The sequence below is a fragment of the Micromys minutus genome, assembly GCF_963924665.1.
Source record: "Micromys minutus genome assembly, chromosome: 21".
Classification (NCBI taxonomy): Eukaryota; Metazoa; Chordata; class Mammalia; order Rodentia; family Muridae; genus Micromys; species Micromys minutus.
The window spans coordinates 4,312,144-4,333,352 of record NC_137956.1 but is presented as its reverse complement, the minus strand read 5'-3'; the positions used below and the strand labels follow the sequence as shown (position 1 = coordinate 4,333,352).

Genomic DNA, 21,209 nt, shown 5'->3' with positions numbered 1-21,209 from the left:
GTTTCCCTCACAGGGCTGGAAAAGATCAAGCCTGCACCCAGCAGTCTCTGGTACAGAGGCTGTAGCTTATAAATTCATTCTGAAGCATTGTTTGGGGTCCTTTGGGTGGTTTGTTTGTTTGCTTGTAGATAGGATCTCACGTGTCCCCCAGCTGGCTAAGCTGCTGAGGATGAATTTGAACTCCTGACCCTCCGACTCATCCTTCCCAAGTGCTGGGGTTACAGGCACTCGTCACCCTGCTGAGCTTATGTAGTTGCATGTCCCATTTTAATCATTATTATAAGTGATGTGTGTTTTGCCTGCACGTATGGTGGTATATCACACGTAAGTCTGGTGCCTGCAGTGGCTGGAAGAGAGTATGGAACTGGAGTCACAGATGGCTGCGAGCCACCCTGTGGGTTCTGAGAATTGAACCAGGGCCGTCTGGATGTGCTTTTAGCTGCTGAGCCATCTCTCCAGCCCCCGTGTTAATTATTTGATTCTCCTGCTACACTTGAAAAATAGAGAACAGGGCAGAAACTTCTTAAAGCATGAACTGATGCTAACGTTTCCTGTTCACAAGCTGCTCGTCCTAGATATTCGTGAGAGTCGTGGAAAGAGGAGAAACGGTAGCAGGGCATGACTGTACCATCATTTGTTGTTTTTGTTTTTGGTTTGCTTTTTAAGAGGGAGAAAATTATAGCCCACAATAAGCATCATGAAAGAACAAGGCATTGCATTGACTTCGTTACATTTATTTAGGAGGTAGGGAAGGATGGCAGAGGGGTCACAGGAGAATTACCTACAGGAAGAGGGTAAGGGGATCTGAGGGGCTGTGCAGTGACTGTCTCTCTAGGCAAAGAGGAAAGGGCACGTCTGTAAGTACCTGGTGCGAGTCCTGTAATAAAATCTACCTTCATGAATGGGTACAGTGGAATACTACCTGCTGCATTCATACGTGCTCCTAGACTTTTCTATATACAGTATATGATCACTTTTTATAAATGTACAGCTTGGGGGGGGGGGGAAGATCTTTCTTATTATAAGCACAGCATTAAACATAAAACCAACATGGGCCAGCCACATTATGAGCAAAGATCAAGAGAAAGCAAGACCATCAGCCCAGCACCCAACTTCTTCCCCACCAGCAGTCTCAGTGGCCCTGGCTCCCGTGGACTTGGAAGGATGGCTTGCCCTTGGCATGAACAGGTGAGTGTCTGTTCGCCAAGTCCAGCCTCCAGAGGCCGTGTCCTCCCTGAAGGAGGGTTAGAGAGGAATGTATCAGGTATGAGAGGAATGAAGGAAACATGCTCTTCAACTAAAGGCACTTGTCAGAGTCACCACCCGCTCCTGGGCCTGGTGAGTGAGCTGGAGGCCATGGGATAGACACCAAACAGCCCCTGCTACCTTCACCACATTTAAATACAATAAATAAATCTTAGTGGGTGGTGGTTTTTGCACTCGTGGGAATTAGACTAACTTTTAGGGTCATTTATGGAGTGACACTCCTTGTTCCTAACCCAAGCTTTTCTGTGTCTTCCATGGGGAAGGTGCCAGAGTAGCTTCAGGCCTTGTAGTAGAAGTTGCTCACTGTGGATCAGAAGGGGCTCCCCCAAAATGTCCCCTCCCGGTCCATGCCTGGAGCTCCTCTGCCTGTGTGTCAGTTGCTGGGCACCTCAGATCTTGGTGACATAGTTGTTAGGAAACAGGCCCTGCTTGCCTCGTAGTCTACCCGTCCACCAGCCGGAAGGGTCTGTGGAGGCAAAAGTACAGGTGAGAATGGGCACGTGCTTGTTCTCATGGGCTGGGTGATCTGTTCCATTCATATTTTCTTCCTTCTGTGTTTTATTTTGCTGGGAAAAGTTTCCTTGTACAGAATGACCCGCTCCAGAGCTAAAGATCTGGCTCTGTTGATAAAGGGCACGAAGCCTTGGGTTCCATCCCCAACACTGTGTTAGCCACTATGGTAGCACATGCTTGTAACCCTAGCACCCAGGAAGTGCAAGGAGAAAAAACAAAATGCTAAGGCCATTCTTAGCTACATAGCAGGTTTGGGGCCAGCCTGGGCTACATGAGACCCTATCTAAGAAAAAAAAAAAGAAGAAGAAGCCAGGTAGTAGATTTAATACCAGAACTCAGGAGGCAGAAGCAGGTAGATCTCTGAGTTCGAGGCCAGCCTGGTCTACAGGCTTCTTAAAATAGACATGGGACACAGAAGAACCCTTTAGGTAGAAAGCCTACGGAGCAGGTGTGAGGACATCTGTGTCTGTGAGCACAGGGCAGGTGTGAATACATCTGTTGAGCACAGGGCAGGTGTGAGGACATCTGTGGCTGTGAGCACAGGCAGCCTGCCCAGGGTCAGTGTGGTGCAGGAAGACTGAGGCCCCACTGTGCTGCCTCTTTCTGCTGCTCTCATCGTTCCCTACCAGAGAGAGCACACTGTCTGTTCAGGGAGAAGTGGTTCCACCTCAATGCTGGGCACTCCTTCTCACCTTCAGGGCAGCTCTGCCACCAGCCCCTGTCACCACCCCTCAGCGTGGCTCTTTAGGAAGTTTTTTCATAGTTTATCATCTACTGTATCCCAGGTGGTCTCAAACTTCCTGCATAACAAAGGGTGACCTTGAGCTTCTGCCTCTCCTCCCTCTCCTGACCTCTGGGATCTCAGGCGTGTACCAAAGATGTGGTTTGATGCAGTCGAGACCTTCAGCTAGACACGCACCCTACCAGCAGAGCTGTGTCCTCCCCCAACATGTGTGCTTTTCTAGCTTCTCAGATCTCTATAGTTTGGGGAGATCTTTCCACAGTGATGAGGAACGAGATTCTGTCACACTTCTGGGACATTTGTTTTTAAAATACGTGCATTTATTTGATGGTTATCTTGGTTTGATGGAATGAAGGATAAATCTGAAGCGATTATTTCGAAGTGAGGGGGTTGAAGAATTAAGACAATTCCTGCCTAATGTCCCCACTTCTTTCCTCTTTCAGAGGACATTCAGAAAGTAAGCGGGGAGGGCACTTACCTCCCTAGTGTGCCTCACCAGGCAGACAAACTCAGAAAGCTCTAAAACACGAAGCTTTTGTTACGCATTTGGTGGGAAAACTTGACCGGAACTGATGAACTAATGTGGACTTGTCTGGGAAGGATCCTCCAACTGCGTGTGGAAGTTCAATGAGTCACATCACAGATGTGTCCATGTGTGTTTAAATGACATGTGGGTTTCTGTGACATGATTATATGATGTCTGTGACATCATAAACACACTTCCACGCCTGTTCCCTTAAAAGGGCATTTAAGCAAAATGACTTAGATGTGTCTGATAGGCCAGGACTATAAACACAAATACTTGGAAATCTGAGGCAGGAGGATCACAAGTTTGAACTTGTGCCTGGGCTATAGAGTGAATTCAAGACTAGCTTGGAACATCTAGTGAGACTCCATACTGAAATAAAAAGTCCAAAGACTGAGAGCCCAGCCCAGCAGTAGAGTTGCTTGCCTTGCATACAAGGCCTGGTGCTCAATCTCTGGCACTACAAAAGGTTTGGATCAAATAGCTCCAGGTCTACCTTACCTCTGTCTACACCGGTGGCTCTCAACCTCCCTATGTTGTGACCCTTTAATACAGTTCCTTATGTTGTGATGACCCCCATCTATAAAATTATCTCGTTGCTACTCCATAACTGTAACTTTGCTACTGTTATGTGAATCATAATATAATTATCTGATATGTGAGCCCTGTGAAAGGGTCATTTAACCCCTAAAGGGGGTCATGTGGTGGTCCCAATAGGTATGGCTCCCACAGGTTCATTTGTTTGAATGCTTGGCCCAGAAGGAGTGGCACTACTGGGAGGTGTGGTCTTGCTGGAGTAGGTGTGGCCTTGCTGGAGGAAGTGTGTCACTGTGTGCTCAGTCTATGCCCAGTGTGGCACACAGTCTTCTTCTGCGCCTGCATATTAAGATGTAGAACTCTTGGCTCCTCCAGCACCATGTCTGCCTGGACGCAGCCATACTTCCCGCCATGATAACAATGAACTAAACCTCTGAAACTATAAGCCAGCCCCAGTTAAATGTTTTCCTTGGTAAGAGTTGTTGTGGTCATGGTGCCTCTTCACAGCAATGAAATCCTAAGACAGGTCAAGACCCACAGGTTGAGAACCACTGGCCTGCCCTCCGGGAGGCTCGTGCGGCCAGCCACACTCACCTTCTTTAATAATATCAATAATATCATTGGCATTGAAGCTGAGTTCATCTGTGTCCTGAGCATCATAGGCGTACAAAGCCTTGCACTGTGGCACCTGAGGCTTAGGCTTGGGTTGAGGCTTTGGCCGGCCCCCAGCTGGGGGAGGCCGGCTGGTCGTTTGTCTTCGGACTCTGTGGAGAGAGCAGACCCACATGAGACAGGGACTCCATGGAGAAGTAGCAGCAGTCTACAGCGGCTGCAGCAAGGATTACATCTCTGGCTCCAACACCTTTCCCTGCTGCGCCATCTTTCCAGCCTTCATACTATGCTGCCTCAGTGTCTCTAAGATGAATAAGGGCAACCTGTTCTTAAGAGTCAGTGAGCTCGTTTTTGAGACAGGATCTCATGTAGCCCAGGCTATCCTCAAACTTACTATGTAGACAGGGGTGGCCTTGAACTTCTGCTCCTCCTGTTTCCATATCCCAGACACTGGGATTGCATGCGCCATCACAGCTTCATGGCCTCAATATAGGCTGGCTAGGCAAGCATGCTAGTAACTGCTACATTCCCAGTCCTATGAGTGAGCTTGTTAAACGTGCATCTGAAAGTTATTTAGTATATTTATAAAAAGCACTTTTAAAAGAGGACAGAAAAAGTTAGGAAACATTTACCCCCACTTTGCTGAAGGCTAACCCAAAGCGGAGCCTACAAAGGGCACTTAGATTATGCCCTCTTCTAGAAGGATCTTGAGGTTGGTGGAGCAGTAAGATGACTCCATGAGAAAAAGGCACTCACTGTCTGATTTCCAAACCCCACTGGCTGTCTGATTTCCAAACCCCACTGGCTGTCTGATTTCCAAACCCCACTGGCTGTCTGATTTCCAAACCCCACTCGCTGTCTGATTTCTAAACCCCACATGGTGGAAGAGAACTGACTCTCAAAAGTTGTCCTCTGACCCCCACGTGTACCACGTCATGCACACATGTACACAACATGCTAATAAATAAATGTATCTAAAAATAGAAGGGTCTGAGGTAAGTGTGTACACGGGAAGGGCAGGCTCTTAGGTCCAGCCATGCTTACTAACATCTACAAGAACAGAGCCTTTTACTTAAAGACTCATGACTTCATTTTGAGCTAAGCTCGCCAGAGGCCACACAGCCCTGCTGCTGAGATCCTGTGACAACAGACAGATGTGCACTAGGTGTGATGACCTGGCTGATTCAGGGGGAAGGTGGATGGGGGTGGGTACTGGATGCTGGGCTGGGGTGAGGCTCCTGCAACTCGTCTTTGTCCCTAGCCCTGTGGAAAGCAGCAAACCATGACTGCACAATGCTGTGCCGGAGGCTCTGAGCCAAGGCTGCCAAGTCAGCACAATCTGTGGTGTTCAGAGAGCAAAGAAATGAAAGGTAAGACAATAGTCATGCCCCGAGACACTCAAGGAACACATTAGAAAGCTGTTCACAATGGAGCTCAACAAGATGATAGAAGGTCAGTACATAGAAAGCTAGAGGTATGGTATGGCTCCGTAGACTGAACACTTCCCTAGCATGCATAAAATCTGGGGTTCAAGCCCCAGCACTGCATAAACTAGGAGGTGTATGTCTATAACCCATAATAAAGCACTGGGGAGGGAGAGGCAGGAAGATCAGAAGTTCAAGGTCACCTTTGGTTACATCGTGAGCTTGAAGATAGTAACCAAGTGTAAATAATCAATCAATCAATCAATAAGCAATCAAACAAGAAAGTCACACCAAGTCAGCTCTACGTCTGTGTATTAGTCAAGGTAAACCTGAAGTTGAGACTGAGGCCAGTGAGAAGACTCGGTGGGTGAAGGTGCTTTGCCACCAGGCCTGAGATTTTAGTCCACATGGTGGAAAGAGGGAACCGATTCCCTAAAGTTGTCCCCTAACTGCCACACCTGTGCTGTGGTCCCTCCATGCACATATGTGTAAGTAAGTGTAACTGTAAAGGGGAAATGAAATCAAGAAAATGATCCTCTATATAACATGAATATAATATTTAATAAATAGCACGAGCCTCTCTTTATAAAATGTCTATAACGGGCCAACATCGATATAATTGATAGTGAGTTGGGATGATGCTGAGGGGAAAGTTTTGTTTTTCCTCTTTATTTCCTTCTTCCTTTCTTCTTTCCCTCTCCCCCCAACCCCTGTCCCTCTGATTGCCCCAAAACTGGCTCTGTAGATGAGGCTAGTCTCAATCCACTAGCCTCCGGAGGTCTGGGATTAAAGGTATGCACCCCACCACTGCCTTGTCTGAGGGGAAAGTTTTGGGGAGGGCAGTATTCTAAAGTTAGATGACGGTCACGGTGCACCACTTTCATCAATACACGCAAACTGCTTCTTGTTCATTATGGTTTTAGACAGGGTCTATACTTGAATTCAGTGTGCAGCTGAGGAACAAGGAATCTGTGCAGATGAAGAGCTGACTGGCTCTTTAGCAGTTTGGGGACCTTGGGAGCAGACACAGCACAGAGCACAGCCTGTCACCCAGGCTAGGTTCCAAACCTCCGGAACCCAGACAATCTCTGTCCTGCCACTAGGTGGCGATCCAGTGTAATAAATATGGAGATCTAATGGCTTTCAACACACTGCCATGATTAATGAGGTCATTTAGGTTCCACTCCCAGCCAGGGTGACTGCCAACTCATAGCAGCAGGGCCTCTGAGCTGAGCTGACTCAATCCTCCGCAGAGTGGATGGCTCAGACTTTCAGGAACTGTGTCAACTACTTGTGAAACAGTCATTAAAAAACAAATCTTACCAACTTACAATTCGATTAGCAAAGGGAATAAACAAGCTTCGCCCCCACACCCCACTCCCACCTCCCAGCCCCAACTTCAGCACACTTTCAGGGTAGCCAGGCTGGTGACCTGGTCATGGTGTGTGTATTTACTGGTTCGCTGTCTACTGCTGCCATAGAACACTGACCGAAGCAAGCTGTGGTTCATCACAAAGCGAAGTCAGGGCAGGAACTCAAGGCAGGACCCAAGCAAAGGCCATGGAAGGATACTGCTCACTAGCTTGCTCACTTTTCTTTTTCATGCAATTCAGGACCCACCTGCCTGAAGTATTACTGCAACGTCAATCATTAAATGAGAAAATGCTCCACAGACTTGCCTACAAGGCAAATCTAAAAAATGCAGTTTCTCAATTGAGGTCTGTCTTCCCAGACAACCCTAGCTAGTGGTAAGTTGACAAAAGGAAGCCATTTGCTCCCAGGAACTGGCAATGATTGCAGTTTAGGCATTTTGTTAAGTTTTACTGTTCACCCACATGCCCTTGCTCAGAAGACCCTTCTGATAATGACCTGATTTCATGCTCATTGAAAATGCTTTCCTGGTGCTGGAGAGATGGTGGTCTGGTACCCAGCTCCTACACAGTGACTCACAACTGTCTGTAATGCCAGTTACTGGGCATCTCATGCTCTTTTCTGGCTTTTGAGAACACCAGGCACACACATGAAGCACAGGTTCACGCACAGGCAAAATAAAAAGATAACCATTAAAATTGGAAAATTCTTTTCTTAGCTGGGCTTGGCAGCACACACCTGTAATTCCAGCACTCAGGAAGCTGAGGCAGGGGAATCTCCATGAGCTCAAGACCAGACTGAGATAGACATAGTAAATGTGGTTTCAAACATCAAATCGAAAACAAACAGCAGGCTGTCCCTCCACTTGTTTCGAGCTGTCTGTTCAGGTTTGGGTAGTTTTGGCTCCTCTGCTATTCTGTGTTTTTAATTTCTAATACCCCCCACCCCAAACACACACACTCCAAGACTGAAAACTGTATTATGAGGACAGGTCCTTCACTGTGAGAATGGAGACGGCACCAAGAATATGTGTGTGTTGAGAGAGATACTTGCTAAGGCATTTGTGAGGATCAGAGGGCAGTTTGCTGGGGTTGGGGCTGGTTTTCTTAGTCACCAAGGGTGTCCTGAAGACATCAGGCTTGGCAGTACGCACATTTACCTGCTGAGCCATTTCCTAGTTGCCCCTATATGTCATTTTTAAAATTTATTTTATGTATGAGTACACTGTTCCTGTCTTCAGACAGGGCAGAAGAGGGCATCAAATCCCATCATAGATAGTTGTGAGCCACCATGTGGTTGCTGGGAATTGGACTCACGACCTCTGGAAGAGCAGTCAGCCCTTAAAAATATTTCATGTTATAGGAATGGGTGTTTTGTCTGCATGTGTGTCTGTGTACCATGGGTGTGCCTGATGCCCTTGAAGGCCAGAAGAAGGCAGTTGGATCGTCTGGAAATGGAAATTAGAGATGGTTGTGAGCTGTTAGGCGTGTGCTGGGAATAGAACTCAGATCCTCAGGGAGGGCTCTTAACTGCTAAGCCATCTCATGAAGTTTCTGTACCATGAATCTTAGCTTTCCTGTTATGATTGATGAATCACTTTGGTTCAGGCAAATTGCATATTGTGCTTTTCTGTCCCTTAACATAACAAGCTATTTAACTTCTGTTTTTGAGCAGGGCACTGTAGTCAAGCAGAACCACACGATAACCCAGAATGCTATTTGTTCTTCCTGAGGAACCATGGGACCACGCACAGCACATCCAGGTTGCATGTTGAGAATTTGCCTTGCACGGTGAATTCTACATTATGGCCTAGGGAAGACCATGGTGACTGTCCTGGACTCGCGTTGTAGACCAGGCTGGCCTTGAATTCATAGAGATCCGCCTGCCTCTGCCTCCCAAGTGCTGGGATTACAGGTGTGTGCCACCACTGCTGGTTTATCCTTGTTTAAAGTTTAATTAATCAGTTAAATGTGTGTGTAACGCTTATCAGGGCTCTTATGTGGAGAGCATGCCTTTGGAGAGGGAGAGTCTGTTCCTTTTTACCATGAGGGTCCTTGGGGATCAAAACAGGTCCTAAGGCTTGGTGACAAATACCCTTATCTGCGGAGTCATCTTGCCAGGCCTCAGTTATTGGCATCTTATCCAGATGAAGACACCACAGAACACTAAGTGACAGGCATGAGCTGTCCAATAAGCACGGTGCAGGAGAAGTTTGATGAGTTAAAGCAAAAGGAAACAATGGGTGAACCAGACTCATGCCCAGGCCTTCCAACTTCGATACACCATGTTCTGTGAACTTTCTAAGCACTTCCCCCCACTGCCAGGCTGGTATGCCGGGGAGGGCCGGGGAGTAAGCTTTTGAACATCACTGCTTTTGTCCTGCAGATGTGAGGTTTGGGTCTTGAGTTTCTAAGAAGGAAAAGGATGGAGTCTCATTGTATTGGCTTTTAAAATCATGTTCTGCTCCAAGGGCTGAAACCATAGACTGGAAATACGGGAGCGGGTGCCAGGAACGCCTAAGACCTGGAGCTGGCCTGGGCTCGGTTCCAGCTGCTCCCATAGACTGTGGGTTGAGAATATTGCTATTGGACATTTGCTGGAAATTTTAAGCCTTTTGAAAATATGACTCTGTTAGGAGAGTTCTTAAAGCACTTAAAGCTTCCTGACGATTTTTCTCCTTTGCTGCGTGGCCTGAAGACTTGCCACCCAGTACCTGCTCCTGTTTTCCTGTTTCACTGCTTCTGGTTAGCTTAACCTCTGGAGCATCTTGAAAGTTCCCACAGCTACCCTTTCAAGAAACAGAACACAGGATTTGAAATGGCAACGGACATTTCCAGCCTTGGCTTCAGTTCTTTCACCACGGACTACAGCAGATCACATTGCAGAGCCCAGAGGAAAAGCTGCCCAGCATACCCGATGCCAGACCATAAAGAATTGCTATGAATTGGGGGAGAGTCTCACTACATAGCCCCGGAAGGCCTGGAACTTACTTCGCAGGCTGCCTCTGCCTTCCGAGTGCTGGGATTAAAGGTGTGCCCTACCATGACTGGAAAAAAAAATCAGGACAGAGCTTTACTCTGAGTGCACCAAGAAGGGGCTGTAATCAGGTGACAATCAGTGCAGGGATGCCTCAGAACAGGGGTGAAGAAGCTGGGGTAGGGTTGAGGGTGGAGCTCAGTGCTAAAGCATTTCCTTAGCATGTGCAAGGCCTGGGCTCCATCCCCAACACTATGGAAAACAGAGAAAGATTTAAAAAAAAAAACAAGGAGGACAGAAGGGAAGGGAGGAGACAGACAGACAGACAAATAGACTTTGCTGGAATGATAATTAATGTAGTGAACCTCTTGCTCTTTCCATAACTGAAACCGTGGAAACTGAGCGGATACATTCCTGAGCAAACCCGAGGTGCTAATGAAACCATTTGATATTAGCCACGGTACGAGGTCCAACAGAAATAATGGCTGTGTGAACTGTGTCTGTAAGGAAGGCACCAAGGGAGGGAGAGGGAAAGGCAAGATAAAGCCAGGATGTGAAGGACCAGAGAGGAGGCCATGGTGGTCTGGTTCTCGGGTGATAAATTCAAGGTGAGTACTTTGATCTCAATAGGAATCTTCATGTTTATGGAGAAAGTACAAATTTGGAGTTCTCTTTGATCTTCAACACAGTTTGTCTTTTGGCAAAGAGAAACTGTTAAATTTAGGTAACCACAAGGCTCCTAAAATGCCACAGCCAAGTTCTCTGCCACATTAAAAACAGAATTCTCAAACCTGTGTCGTAGAAAATAAATGCTAGCTTCCTACTCCCTTATCCCCTTGCTTGCTTTTTTAGAAAAATATTTATTTTTATTTTATATAAATATGCAGGTTTTTTTTTTTTTTGTATATGCACCTGTATGCAGCACCCCAAGAAGCCAAAAAGGGTTTCTAATCCCCTTAGAACCAGAGTGAAGTTGTTTTTGAGCCACCACATGGGTTCTAGGAGCTGAACTCAGATTGTCTGTGAGAGCAGGCAGTGTTCTTAACCACTGAGCCATCTCTCCAGCCCACAGGCAGTGTTCTTAGCCATTGAACCATCTCTTCAGGTCCTCTTTCTCACCTCGTGTTTTTCTTTCTTTCTTTCTTTCTTTCTTTCTTTCTTTCTTTCTTTCTTTCTTTCTTTCTTCCTTTCTTTCTTTCGACACTTGGTCTCAGACTTTATCTGAAGTTAGCCTGGAACTCAAACTTATAGCAATCCTTCTGCCTCAGTCTCCTAAATATTGGGATTATAGGTAGAGCCACCATGCTCATCTAAGTTCCTATTTTTTAAGGACTGTCTACAAAGCAGGCCTACGTGTATAATGAGGAGATTAGCTGGAATGCTGTACCTGCCGGACTTGGAGTGCTAATGTCAGAGTTACACAGCAGACAGGAGTCTACTGCCTATTGGACAGTTCTTCCTCTCAGCTATCTCCAAGACAGCAGCGTATGTATGTGACATCAGGGGCTGAAGGCAGGGAAGAGTGAGATAAGACTTAAATGGGGCTGGAAGGGAGCAGCCCTGGTGAAGACCCAAGACCCGGCGTTTCTACTTTGCCCACTGTTGGCTGACAGATGCTCCGACCTGGCCCATATGCAAGTCTGCAACTTGCAAGGCAGGCTGAGAGGGTGGTGTTGCTGCCAAAACCAAAGCCAATAGAAAGCCAGCAGGCAGAGTGAGGAGGCTTGGAGTGGGTATCACTTATAATCCCCTTGCCTACTTTGGAACACAAAATATGGGGCCCAGGAGTACTCTTGTGACATCTCATCATGCATAGGAATAGCATCTGGGGCCTCCAGTGAGAAGCCCACTACCTTAACAGTGTCTTCCCACCCACCTTTCCTGAACCTTGTCATCAGACGTAAGTTGTCCTGTAGACTTCTGAAGGTCACCCTGTGGTCCTTCCTTGGATGACTGTCATCAATATTGTCTAGGAACTTGGTAGAGATGTAACCAGGAAGACAGCTCAGTTGGTACTTGGCTTCCCACATGAGGACCTGAGTTCAGATAACCAGTACCCACATCAAAAGTCAGATGTGGCAGCACGTGCCTGCGATCCCAGAGCTGGGGCGGTGGGGAGGGGAGGATTTCTAAGGCTGACTAGCCAGGCTAGTTAGTCAGTGAGCTCTAGGCTCAGTGAGAGACCATGTCTAAATGGTAAGATGCTAAGAAAGAAAGTGACACCTAAAATCTACATGTGTGACACATGAGACCACACACACACACACACACACACACACACACACACTCACACACACACTCACACACACAGGCATGGCACATGCATGCACTGCTATATTTAACAGCGGTGGGTGGGAGATGGTCCAGCAAGCCCTCAAGACAATTCTGGTAAACAGCAGGATTTGAGAACCACAGCAGGGGAGCCCTGTTCTTTCTCCCAACGTAGGTCTATTTTGTATACTCTTCTCCTGGTTCTCCTTTAAAATTTCTTCACTCTTCATGAGACAACGGAGAAGGAAAACTGGACATGGACATGAGGAATGGGAGGGGCAGAAAGTGACCTTGGCTGGATTCAGCACCCAGAGCTACTAGTTCCATGACTCGGAACTCAGTTGGAAGACACCTTAAAGTCACTAGGTGGGGCTAGTGAGATGGCTCAGTGGGTAAAGGCGAGATTGCTGCCAAATCTGAGGACTCTTAGGTTCCTGAAACCCATGCTGTGGAAGGAGAGGAATGACTCCAGACCTCTGCATGTGCACCACTGTGTGATGTGCTACCCTTCACAACATACGCAAGTGCACACAAAACAAACAAGTAAATATAATGTCACTAGGTCAAGTATAATCTCATGGTCATTTTCAATGTCATCACCATTATCACTACCACCACTACATCATCACCACCACCACCACCATCATCATCATCACCACCACTACTATCATCATCACCATTACCTTTATCACCACCACCACCACCACCACCACCACCACCACCACCACCACCACCATCATCATCATCTTGGTCAAGCAACTGCTGACTGAGTTTTCTTCTATATACAAGTACCATGCTAAGCATATAAGGTGTATCACATCTTCTCCCAACATGACTGTGAGCATGGTGTTATCCCACCAGTCTCTACAAAGAAACTGAAGCTCAGGAAAGATAAGTGGCAAGCTTCAAGTGTCCTGATAGGTTTTCATTGTCAATTTGACACAACCTAAAGTCATCTGAGAAGAGGGAACCTCGGTTGAAGACTTTGCCTTGATCAAATTAGCCTGTGATCATCTCTGTGAGAAATTGTCTTGATTAATAATTGATGTGGAAGAGCCTAGCCCACTTTGGGTGGCACCATCCCTAGGCAGAGCCTAGGCCTGTATAGTATAAGAAAACTAGCTGAATGAGTCAGAGAGCCAATAAATAAGCATCAATCTTCCATGGTTCCTGCCTCTGGGTTCCTGTCTTGACTTTAAGCCTCAGTGATGGACCCTGACCTGGAAGTGTAAGCCAAACAAACCATTTCCTCCCCAAGTTGCTGTGGTCAGAGTATTTTATCTCAGCAACAGAAAGCAAACCAAAATGTAAGGTAACCGAGATGAAGTTATAGCTCTTCCTCAGGCCTGACTTGTGCATCTGACAGTCCTGCTTAGCAATGACCCTGAGCCTGAATTCTGAGGTACTCCTTAGTGCTTTGGGATGTTCATTTTGAGTGGCTAGGATATAATTCTTTCACTGGGCCCAATGTCTACACCTTTCCTCACTGGTCTTGTGCCTGACCCCAGTCCTATCCCTGTGACCACGAGGTCAGCTCTACTTCCCTTTTCTAACTTGGAGTCCTTTGACTCCACAGTTCCAGAGTCATCCTTTATCAGGCTCATGCGAAGCCTTCAGTGCTGATAAACACATCTCATAGGATGTGAGGATGTAATATTTTTTGAAATGTATTTTTTGTGTGTGCAAGTGTGCATACACGAGTGTGTGCATATGAAGCTGAGTGGCAAAGAAGGCTCTCTCAGGAGAAAAATGAAAGAGAAGGCTCTGAGACCAGACCAGCTGCCTGGAAGGGGTTTAGATCAGAGTCACTTGGAAAGGACACTCAACCTGTTGAGCTGCCTGCAGGCTGTGCAGTCTGCTCCAGGTTTCTCAGCTTTTGTGAGCTGTCAATCATGCTGGGCGGTCCTGGGTGGGAGGCTGTCACCCATGCTGTGTGGGCCTGGGGTGCTGTCACCCATGCTGGGCAGGCCTGGGGGGTGCAGCTGTCTTTGACTCATTTCTGCCCCTGTTACCTCTTCCCCATATTCCTGTTAAAGTAGCCTGGAGGTAAAGGTCATTGGTTCACCACGTTGGACTTTGGTTGTATCTGTACTTTGGTCTGTTGGGAGTTCTTTATCTGGGGTGAGTAGACGTGTGTTACATCTCCTCGGGAAAAGTTCTGTTGTACAACAAGCATAAGCTGACCCGTGTGGGTGTTGGAAACAAAACCCACATCCTCTGCAAACACAATGTGTCCTTAAGTGCTGAGCCATTTCTTCCCAGACCCTGGTACCCTATTCTAAATGCTGCTAAAGCCATATGACTTGTTGTACGAGCACAAATAATAAAGCCAATGACCATCATCCCTCAAGTCTCCAGGAACCAGATGCCTGTGGCTGGTGAGACAGGGGGATGAAATGCGCAGTGTTACTTTTAACTTGGTCCCACAGCCATGGATCCTACATTGCAGCACTTGGGTAGAAAACTGAACTTGAGAATTCAGCACTGATTCAGAACCCTTGAACCCTGCACGACCGGTGGAACTAAAGTTCACTGGCTTTGTTGCACAACATGGGAGCTCTTACCCAGCAGCACCCTGGTCGGGGACCTTGAGGAAATCCAGGCTCTCTGGTGTCTGAGAAAATCGGTCTGAGCCTGTGGACTGTTGCCTTGGCAAGGGTGGGCGGGCCATAGAGGTGTACAGGCTTTTCTGATTGGATCTCTGGTTTCCAGGGGCATGGTGAGGTGGCACAAACTGGTTTCTGATGACTCCATTTTGATGGCATCCTAGAGAGGAAAGAGAAGAAAGGTCAATTTCTGTTGGTTGCCAAAAGCTCCTCTATGTTTATTCCACTAAGGCAAGTGATTTGGCTCCTTTGGTCTCCAGTCTCCTCATCTGAAAAAAAAAAAAAAAAAAAAATATATATATATATATATATATATTTATATATATATATATATATATATATATATATATATATATATAAAGATTTATATATATAAATATATATAAAGAATGTGAATACGCTACTTCCCCGTCACTGAGGCATAACTGTTGAATCAGATTATACAGTGAGAATCTGGGGACAACAACGTGATAGCAAAAAGGTCACCTGCTTAGGAAGCATGTCAGACAAGCTTGAGGAACGTGGCAACAGAATTCCTATATATCTGAATTTCAAAGCCCACAATCAGAGCAAGCTGAGTTCACAGCTAGTGGGAAAGCAGTGTTCAGGTCTGTGAGGTCGTGGCTCAGTGGGCCGCAGGCTAAACAGTTGGCCATTCATCTCCAAGGAGTCAGTGTAAGGAATGGCATTGGCTCAGGACACCCCGCTCCCAAAACCAAGTTCTCAGCACAAAGGAGATTTATTTGCCCCAGAAGGACAGAGGACAAGGAATAAGAGACAAAGACAGGAGATAGAAGAGGAAGAAGGTAGGGGAATGGGACAAAGGTCTGCCTCTGGATAGAGAGGAGACAGATGTGACACAGAAAAATGGCCTTTTATAAAGGCACAAGAAGAAACCTTGTGTTAGAATAAGGTGTTTAATTTTAATTGGGCATGTTAATTAGTTGACATGGAAACTGGACCTTTCTATTCGGCTTCAGGAGGAGGAAACAGCCAAATAAAGGAATAGCTTGCTTTAGGAATGTGGTCTAGCAGTTCTCAACAAGGCAGAGGAAATCAGGGAGAAGGGAAAGGTCTGCCAAAGCCACCTTCTCGAGATGACTAGAATCCCTTCAGTCTCAGGTGCCCTCGACTGAAGACTGCCGTGTGAGTGGGGGGGAGCCTCCCCCCAGGTGAGGAGAGAGCAGCCAGCCCGCCAGCACAGCTGGACAAAGAAAGGTCTGCGCACAACAGACTTCCAGATAGGACCCCCAAAGCTGCTTCAGCCAGTGCGTCATGGATGGATGGCGGGGTGGGCTCTTGACAATGGGAGCATCATCGCCCCCTGCCATGTATGACACAGCCATCTCTTTTCCTGACTTGTCAGGCAGTGCAGAACAGAGCAATCTTCCTTGAGGCCCACTTCAGTTGTGCATATCAGAAAACTACAGAATTCTCAGGAAGCATGGAGTGGCCATGGGCTTAGGGGCTCAGTTTTGGCTCTGGCTCTGATAGAGACACAATCATCTTTCAGGTCAGTGTCCTCATTAAAGGACAAGGAGACTGTCTAGCATTTACCTGCTCTCTTCTAGCTCCGATACACATGCATGCGTTTCTGTTATCCTGACACCTTTCTAAAGGTACAAGAGGGCATTGTTGCCCTCTCTGGCAACAATGAAGCAAGTTCCTGTTCCGAACAGCAGTGCTCTGGGGCAGAGCATTTAGGAGTAAGGCTTCTCGGTTTCTCGTCCAGCCTTGCTCGTTCCAGTTCCTCCCACAGGCTCCAAGCTGGATGGAAACTAGACGTTTGAGACAAATGGAGACTGTCTCCTCGTCTGACCCAGCGAGTAAGAATGTGAAGGGCTCCCCGCAGCGTCTGGGAGTAGGTAGGATACTGAGGTCCCACTTGCTGCCAAGAGTGCTCAGGAAAGAAAAGAAGTTTGTCAGAGTGGGGTGTTTTCCAGGGCACAGAAAAGTAGAGGAGTGTCCACATGTCACCAGAGACTCATTTGTCCACACCGAGTCCATGGATGGAGAATAAACACTCAGCAGACCTATTTTATGCCTGTTGAAATTAATAACAAAAAAATTGACTTGTATTTTATGTGCTTTTCAAATTTCATTGTTCTATAAACTCGTTTTTTAAATTACATTTTATAAAAGTGTGGTTTGTGATGATCTGGGAAACTTTAAAATCCGAAGGAATCAAGGTTGAAGGGTAGTTCAGTTATCTTGCAAGTCTGAGGTTGTGAGTTCAATTCCCACTGTCCACAGTAAAAACCAGAGGCGGTGGCTCACGTTTGTTTGTAATCTCAGCATCTGGGAGACTGGAAGGTTCCTGGCAATGGTAGGCACTCAGTCTAGCCTAACTGGCAGACCTCAGGCCTAGTAAGAGACTCTATCAAAAAATGTGGCGCAGGTGGGCTCGGTGGTAGACAGCTCTAATGTCAGCACTTGGCAGGCAAAGTCAGATGGATCTCTGTGAGCTTGAGGCCAGCCTGGTCTACATAAAGAGTTCCAGGACAGCCAGGGATATTCAGAGAGAAATCCTGTTTCAAAAAACAATAAAACCAAGGTGTGTGGTCCTCAAGGGTCAACACTTGAGGTTATCCCCTGGCCTCTACACAGATGTGTATAATATGTATACGCAGCCCTTCTTCATTTTTTATCTCCAACAAGCACATGGACACACACACACACCTCTCCCAACACCTGCTCCCAATATACAAACAAACCTGTGAAATACAGTTGTGAGTAATTTCTCACCTGACTGATGAGCAAACTGTCATTTAGAGGTTGGGTTCAAGGTCAGGTGCCCCATGGACTGATTTGGCTAGAGGACCCTCTGGCCAGAGTGGAGGCCAAGGTCTAGATGGTCCTAGCAAGAGGCCAGCACTAAACAATAACCCTAAGTGCAAACCCTGCTTCTCTTGGGTCCCTTTGAGCTTGGGTACTCCCCGAGGATTAAAGAAGAAAAAGAGGAAAGAAATCTTGGTTAGGGTATGACAGAGACTCCAAAGGAGGGAAGAGCTCATTTCCCATTGCTGAGCAATGTTCAAGCTTTAAAGTACACAAGAGATCCTGGAGCAGATTAAAGTAGTACTTATCTTGGGCACTGAAGCAATTAGGGTTCTCTTGTCCGCTATGACTTGACTCAAATATGGACCCCAAATGATGTGTTCAGATCAACCCTACAATGACTGATATGTTACTCTGGGAACAGTCTCCTCCCTCCTTCCTTCCTTCCTTCCTTCCTTCCTTCCTCTTTTTCTTTTTTCTTTCTACACAGACAGGGTTTCTGTGCAGCCCTGGGTTTCTTGGATCTTTCTGTAGACCAGGCTGGCCTGGAACTCACAGACACCTACCTCCCCTGCTCGGAATACAAGTGCGTACCGCCACCACCCAGCTGGGCACGGTTTCTTCTGGTCTGAACTTTTGTAATTTTCTCAGATACTACTTGACTTTAGGGATGTCGCCTGGATTTTAGTTCACAAAGGACAGATGCTTTCCTAGTAATTCACCAGGACATTAACTAGTTATGAACCACTGCTTCGATATGTGGGTGGTGCCTGGCACGGGTGGGCTGATACTCAGAAACTTCTTGGGCCTCGTCAGGGCAGCGTAGGACATAGTAAAACCAGCAGCATTCTTCCATGGTGGACAGAAACTCATTTGTATCTCTGCCCTAGGAAGTGATAGAGCTGGGTAATGAAACCCACATCAATGTGGGCTCACTGACTTAATTTCTTATATTTTAGGATCACATAGATGGTTGCTGTGTATTTATTAGCTGATGGGTTTCTCCCCAGACACTTTTTTATTTCCTTTGTGTGTGTATTTGTGTCTCTCTGTGTGGCTCTGTGTGTGTGTGTGTGCGCACATGTATATTTGTGGATGTGGAGGTCAGAGGTCAACCTCATGAATTGTACCTCAGGAGTGACCCAGCTTGCTTTTTGAGACAGAGTCTCTCACTAGTGCCAAAGGCACACTGATTAGTAAGGCAGCAAACACAGGACATTTTCTTGTCTCTGCCTCCCCAGCACTGGGATTACAAGTGCATGCTACAGTGCTTAGCTTTTATGTGGGTGCTGGAAACTGAACACAAGACACACTGAGGCATCTTTCTAGTCCTCCAAACATCTTTTGTAAATTATGGGTTGAGACTCAGTTGTCCCTCTGCATCAGCTCGGCTTACCTGGGGGAGCAGGAGCAGCTCTCATCGGGTAATTGTTCTTAGTTCCACCTGAGTACCCTCTGCTTGACATGGTGTTTCTTCTGGTAGGACCTGAAATAAGCAACCAGGGTTTGAACTCACGTCATCACGCTTGGTGGCAAGAACCTTTATCACTGAGCCATCTCATCAGTCCCAAATGATATCAAACTCAGCGAGAACACAAATGCAGGAGCACCACATACAAGAATACACCGCGTTCAGCAGCTCCAGCCTGCCCATCCTCCTTAGCAGTGCTTTAGTTTACAGTCCTATCTCTTGAGAACCCCACCACAGCCACCAACGGAAACACAGACTCCTTGTCGTCAGAACTAAGAAGAGACAGGCACAAGGGACCAGTAGAGGCAGAGCCTGGGAACACTTACGGGAGTTCTTGGGCAGCCCGGGTCCGATGCTGACCTGCAACACTTTGTTGCTGGGCTTGAGGATGGCCAGGTCACCGAAGCCTTGGTGGAACTGCACTTGTCGGGAGCCCCCTGCACTCCAGGGACCCCAGTTCTCCTTTTTCAACTTCACTTCAAGGCTGTGGCAAGCACAATGATTGAAATTATGAGCCAGAGGGGCTATCAAGGAAATGGTGTTCATGAACTAATTGCTGCAGGGAGGAGGACAGTCAGGATGGGATGAAGCCAAAGCCACCCAGCCTTCAAACGGGTGATACACGTCAGCATGGTACAGCCGCGAGGCTCTGGAGCTCAACATCTGTGAGAACCCTGTTGGTGAGCAGGCTTCCTCATTCATATCACAGGTTCACTCTCAAGAAGGTCAGCAGAGCCTGCCTGAAGGACAGGAGGAAGGAACAACTTCCCTGATGTTGTATCATTGTTTGTTTTCTGCATGGTGGACTGAGATGTCAGACCCAGGATGGTAGAAGATTCCATACCATAAAGACTTTGGCTGCTGTTCAGTCATATTCTGTTATGCTAGTACCCTAGCCACTCACCCAGATAGGGAACACAAACAAACACCAAAACCTAAATGGGATGGAGGGTATGATGATCAACTTGATACAATCTAGAATCACCTGAGGGAGAGTCTCAATAAGGTGCTTTCTAGAGCAGGTTGTCCTGTGGGCAAGTGGGGGACTTGTTTTGATAACTAATGGTAGTCGATGTGGAAAGACCCAGGCCATTGTGGGCAGCGCCATTCCCTATTCAGGCAATCCTGGACTGTGTATGTATAGAGAGTACCAAGCACAAGTCAGCATACATATATTAATTTCTCTCTGCTCTTGACTATGAGTGTGAAAAGATGTGACCATCTGCTCCAAGTTCCTGCTTTGACTTTCCTGCTATGGAGGACTGTACCCTGAGTTCTGAGCCAAAAGAAATGCTATTTGTACGCCTATGTGATGCACTACATATTCTATTCTTTTGACTAAATAATAATGATTCTAAGTCTCTGTCTATTGTCAGGTATCTTCATCCGGGCAATACAGTCTTATGATTACCTAATCTTTATGAGTAAGAAGAGATGGACCCTGTTTCTACTCTACGGATTGGGAAATCTAAGAAAAGCTGAATAACTCTCACTTAGCAAATGTGAGATCCAAAGCTCAATAATGTGCAGTGTCTTGCCCATTAGAACATTTCACCAAGACACATGAAGGGAGCCAAGACATAAGACATTGCCACCCATATCCCAAGTCCTGACTCCCACCAACCATCTTGGAATCAGGATCCCTATTCTAGTCACTTTTTTCTGCTTCTGGCCTGACTTTCCTACTTTCCCTTGTCCTTCTTGAGTGATCTTTGTGTAAATGACTTTTTAAAATGCCCTTCAATGATTTGATTACTATATAGAAACACACATGTGATTCTAGCATGATCCTAGCCCATGACCACCCAGGCTGTCTTCTGCAGGCCCCACTGTTCCTGGAGACAACTGAGGTAGCCAGGGTGGGGCTTGCTGAATCGAGGGAACCAGTCAGACCATTCAGCCCACCCTGAGGGTCTCCCCACCTCTGGTTCTAGTCTCCGTAGCCCAACTCACGTGTTGCTGAATTTCAGAGGTAGTTGCTTCTGGGTTTTTTCCTCATATCGCTTTGCTAAAAGGCTCAGGAACTCTGTTTTAAAGACCGACTCAAGCAAACTGTCATATTCTTGCTCGTGGAGAATGAAGATGTCATCCTGCATGGTACTGAAAGAGGTCGGAC

The 21,209-nt window shown here is 46.8% G+C and overlaps 1 protein-coding gene across 1 annotated transcript in view; it reads right to left on the bottom strand.

Annotated features, from left to right (window-relative positions):
• Positions 1-753: 753 nt before the first annotated feature.
• Positions 754-21,209, bottom strand: part of MYO1E (myosin IE) — a 183,842-nt gene continuing 163,386 nt past the window's right edge. Inside the window, exons 23-28 of the mRNA XM_080934887.1 lie at positions 21,047-21,193; positions 19,420-19,577; positions 19,019-19,108; positions 14,803-15,004; positions 4,179-4,348; positions 754-1,732 (exon numbers count right to left, since the gene is read on the bottom strand). Of these exons, the coding sequence (XP_080791013.1) occupies positions 1,656-1,732; positions 4,179-4,348; positions 14,803-15,004; positions 19,019-19,108; positions 19,420-19,577; positions 21,047-21,193 (844 nt within the window). The 3' untranslated portion in view covers positions 754-1,655. The remainder of the gene's footprint in view (positions 1,733-4,178; positions 4,349-14,802; positions 15,005-19,018; positions 19,109-19,419; positions 19,578-21,046; positions 21,194-21,209) is intronic.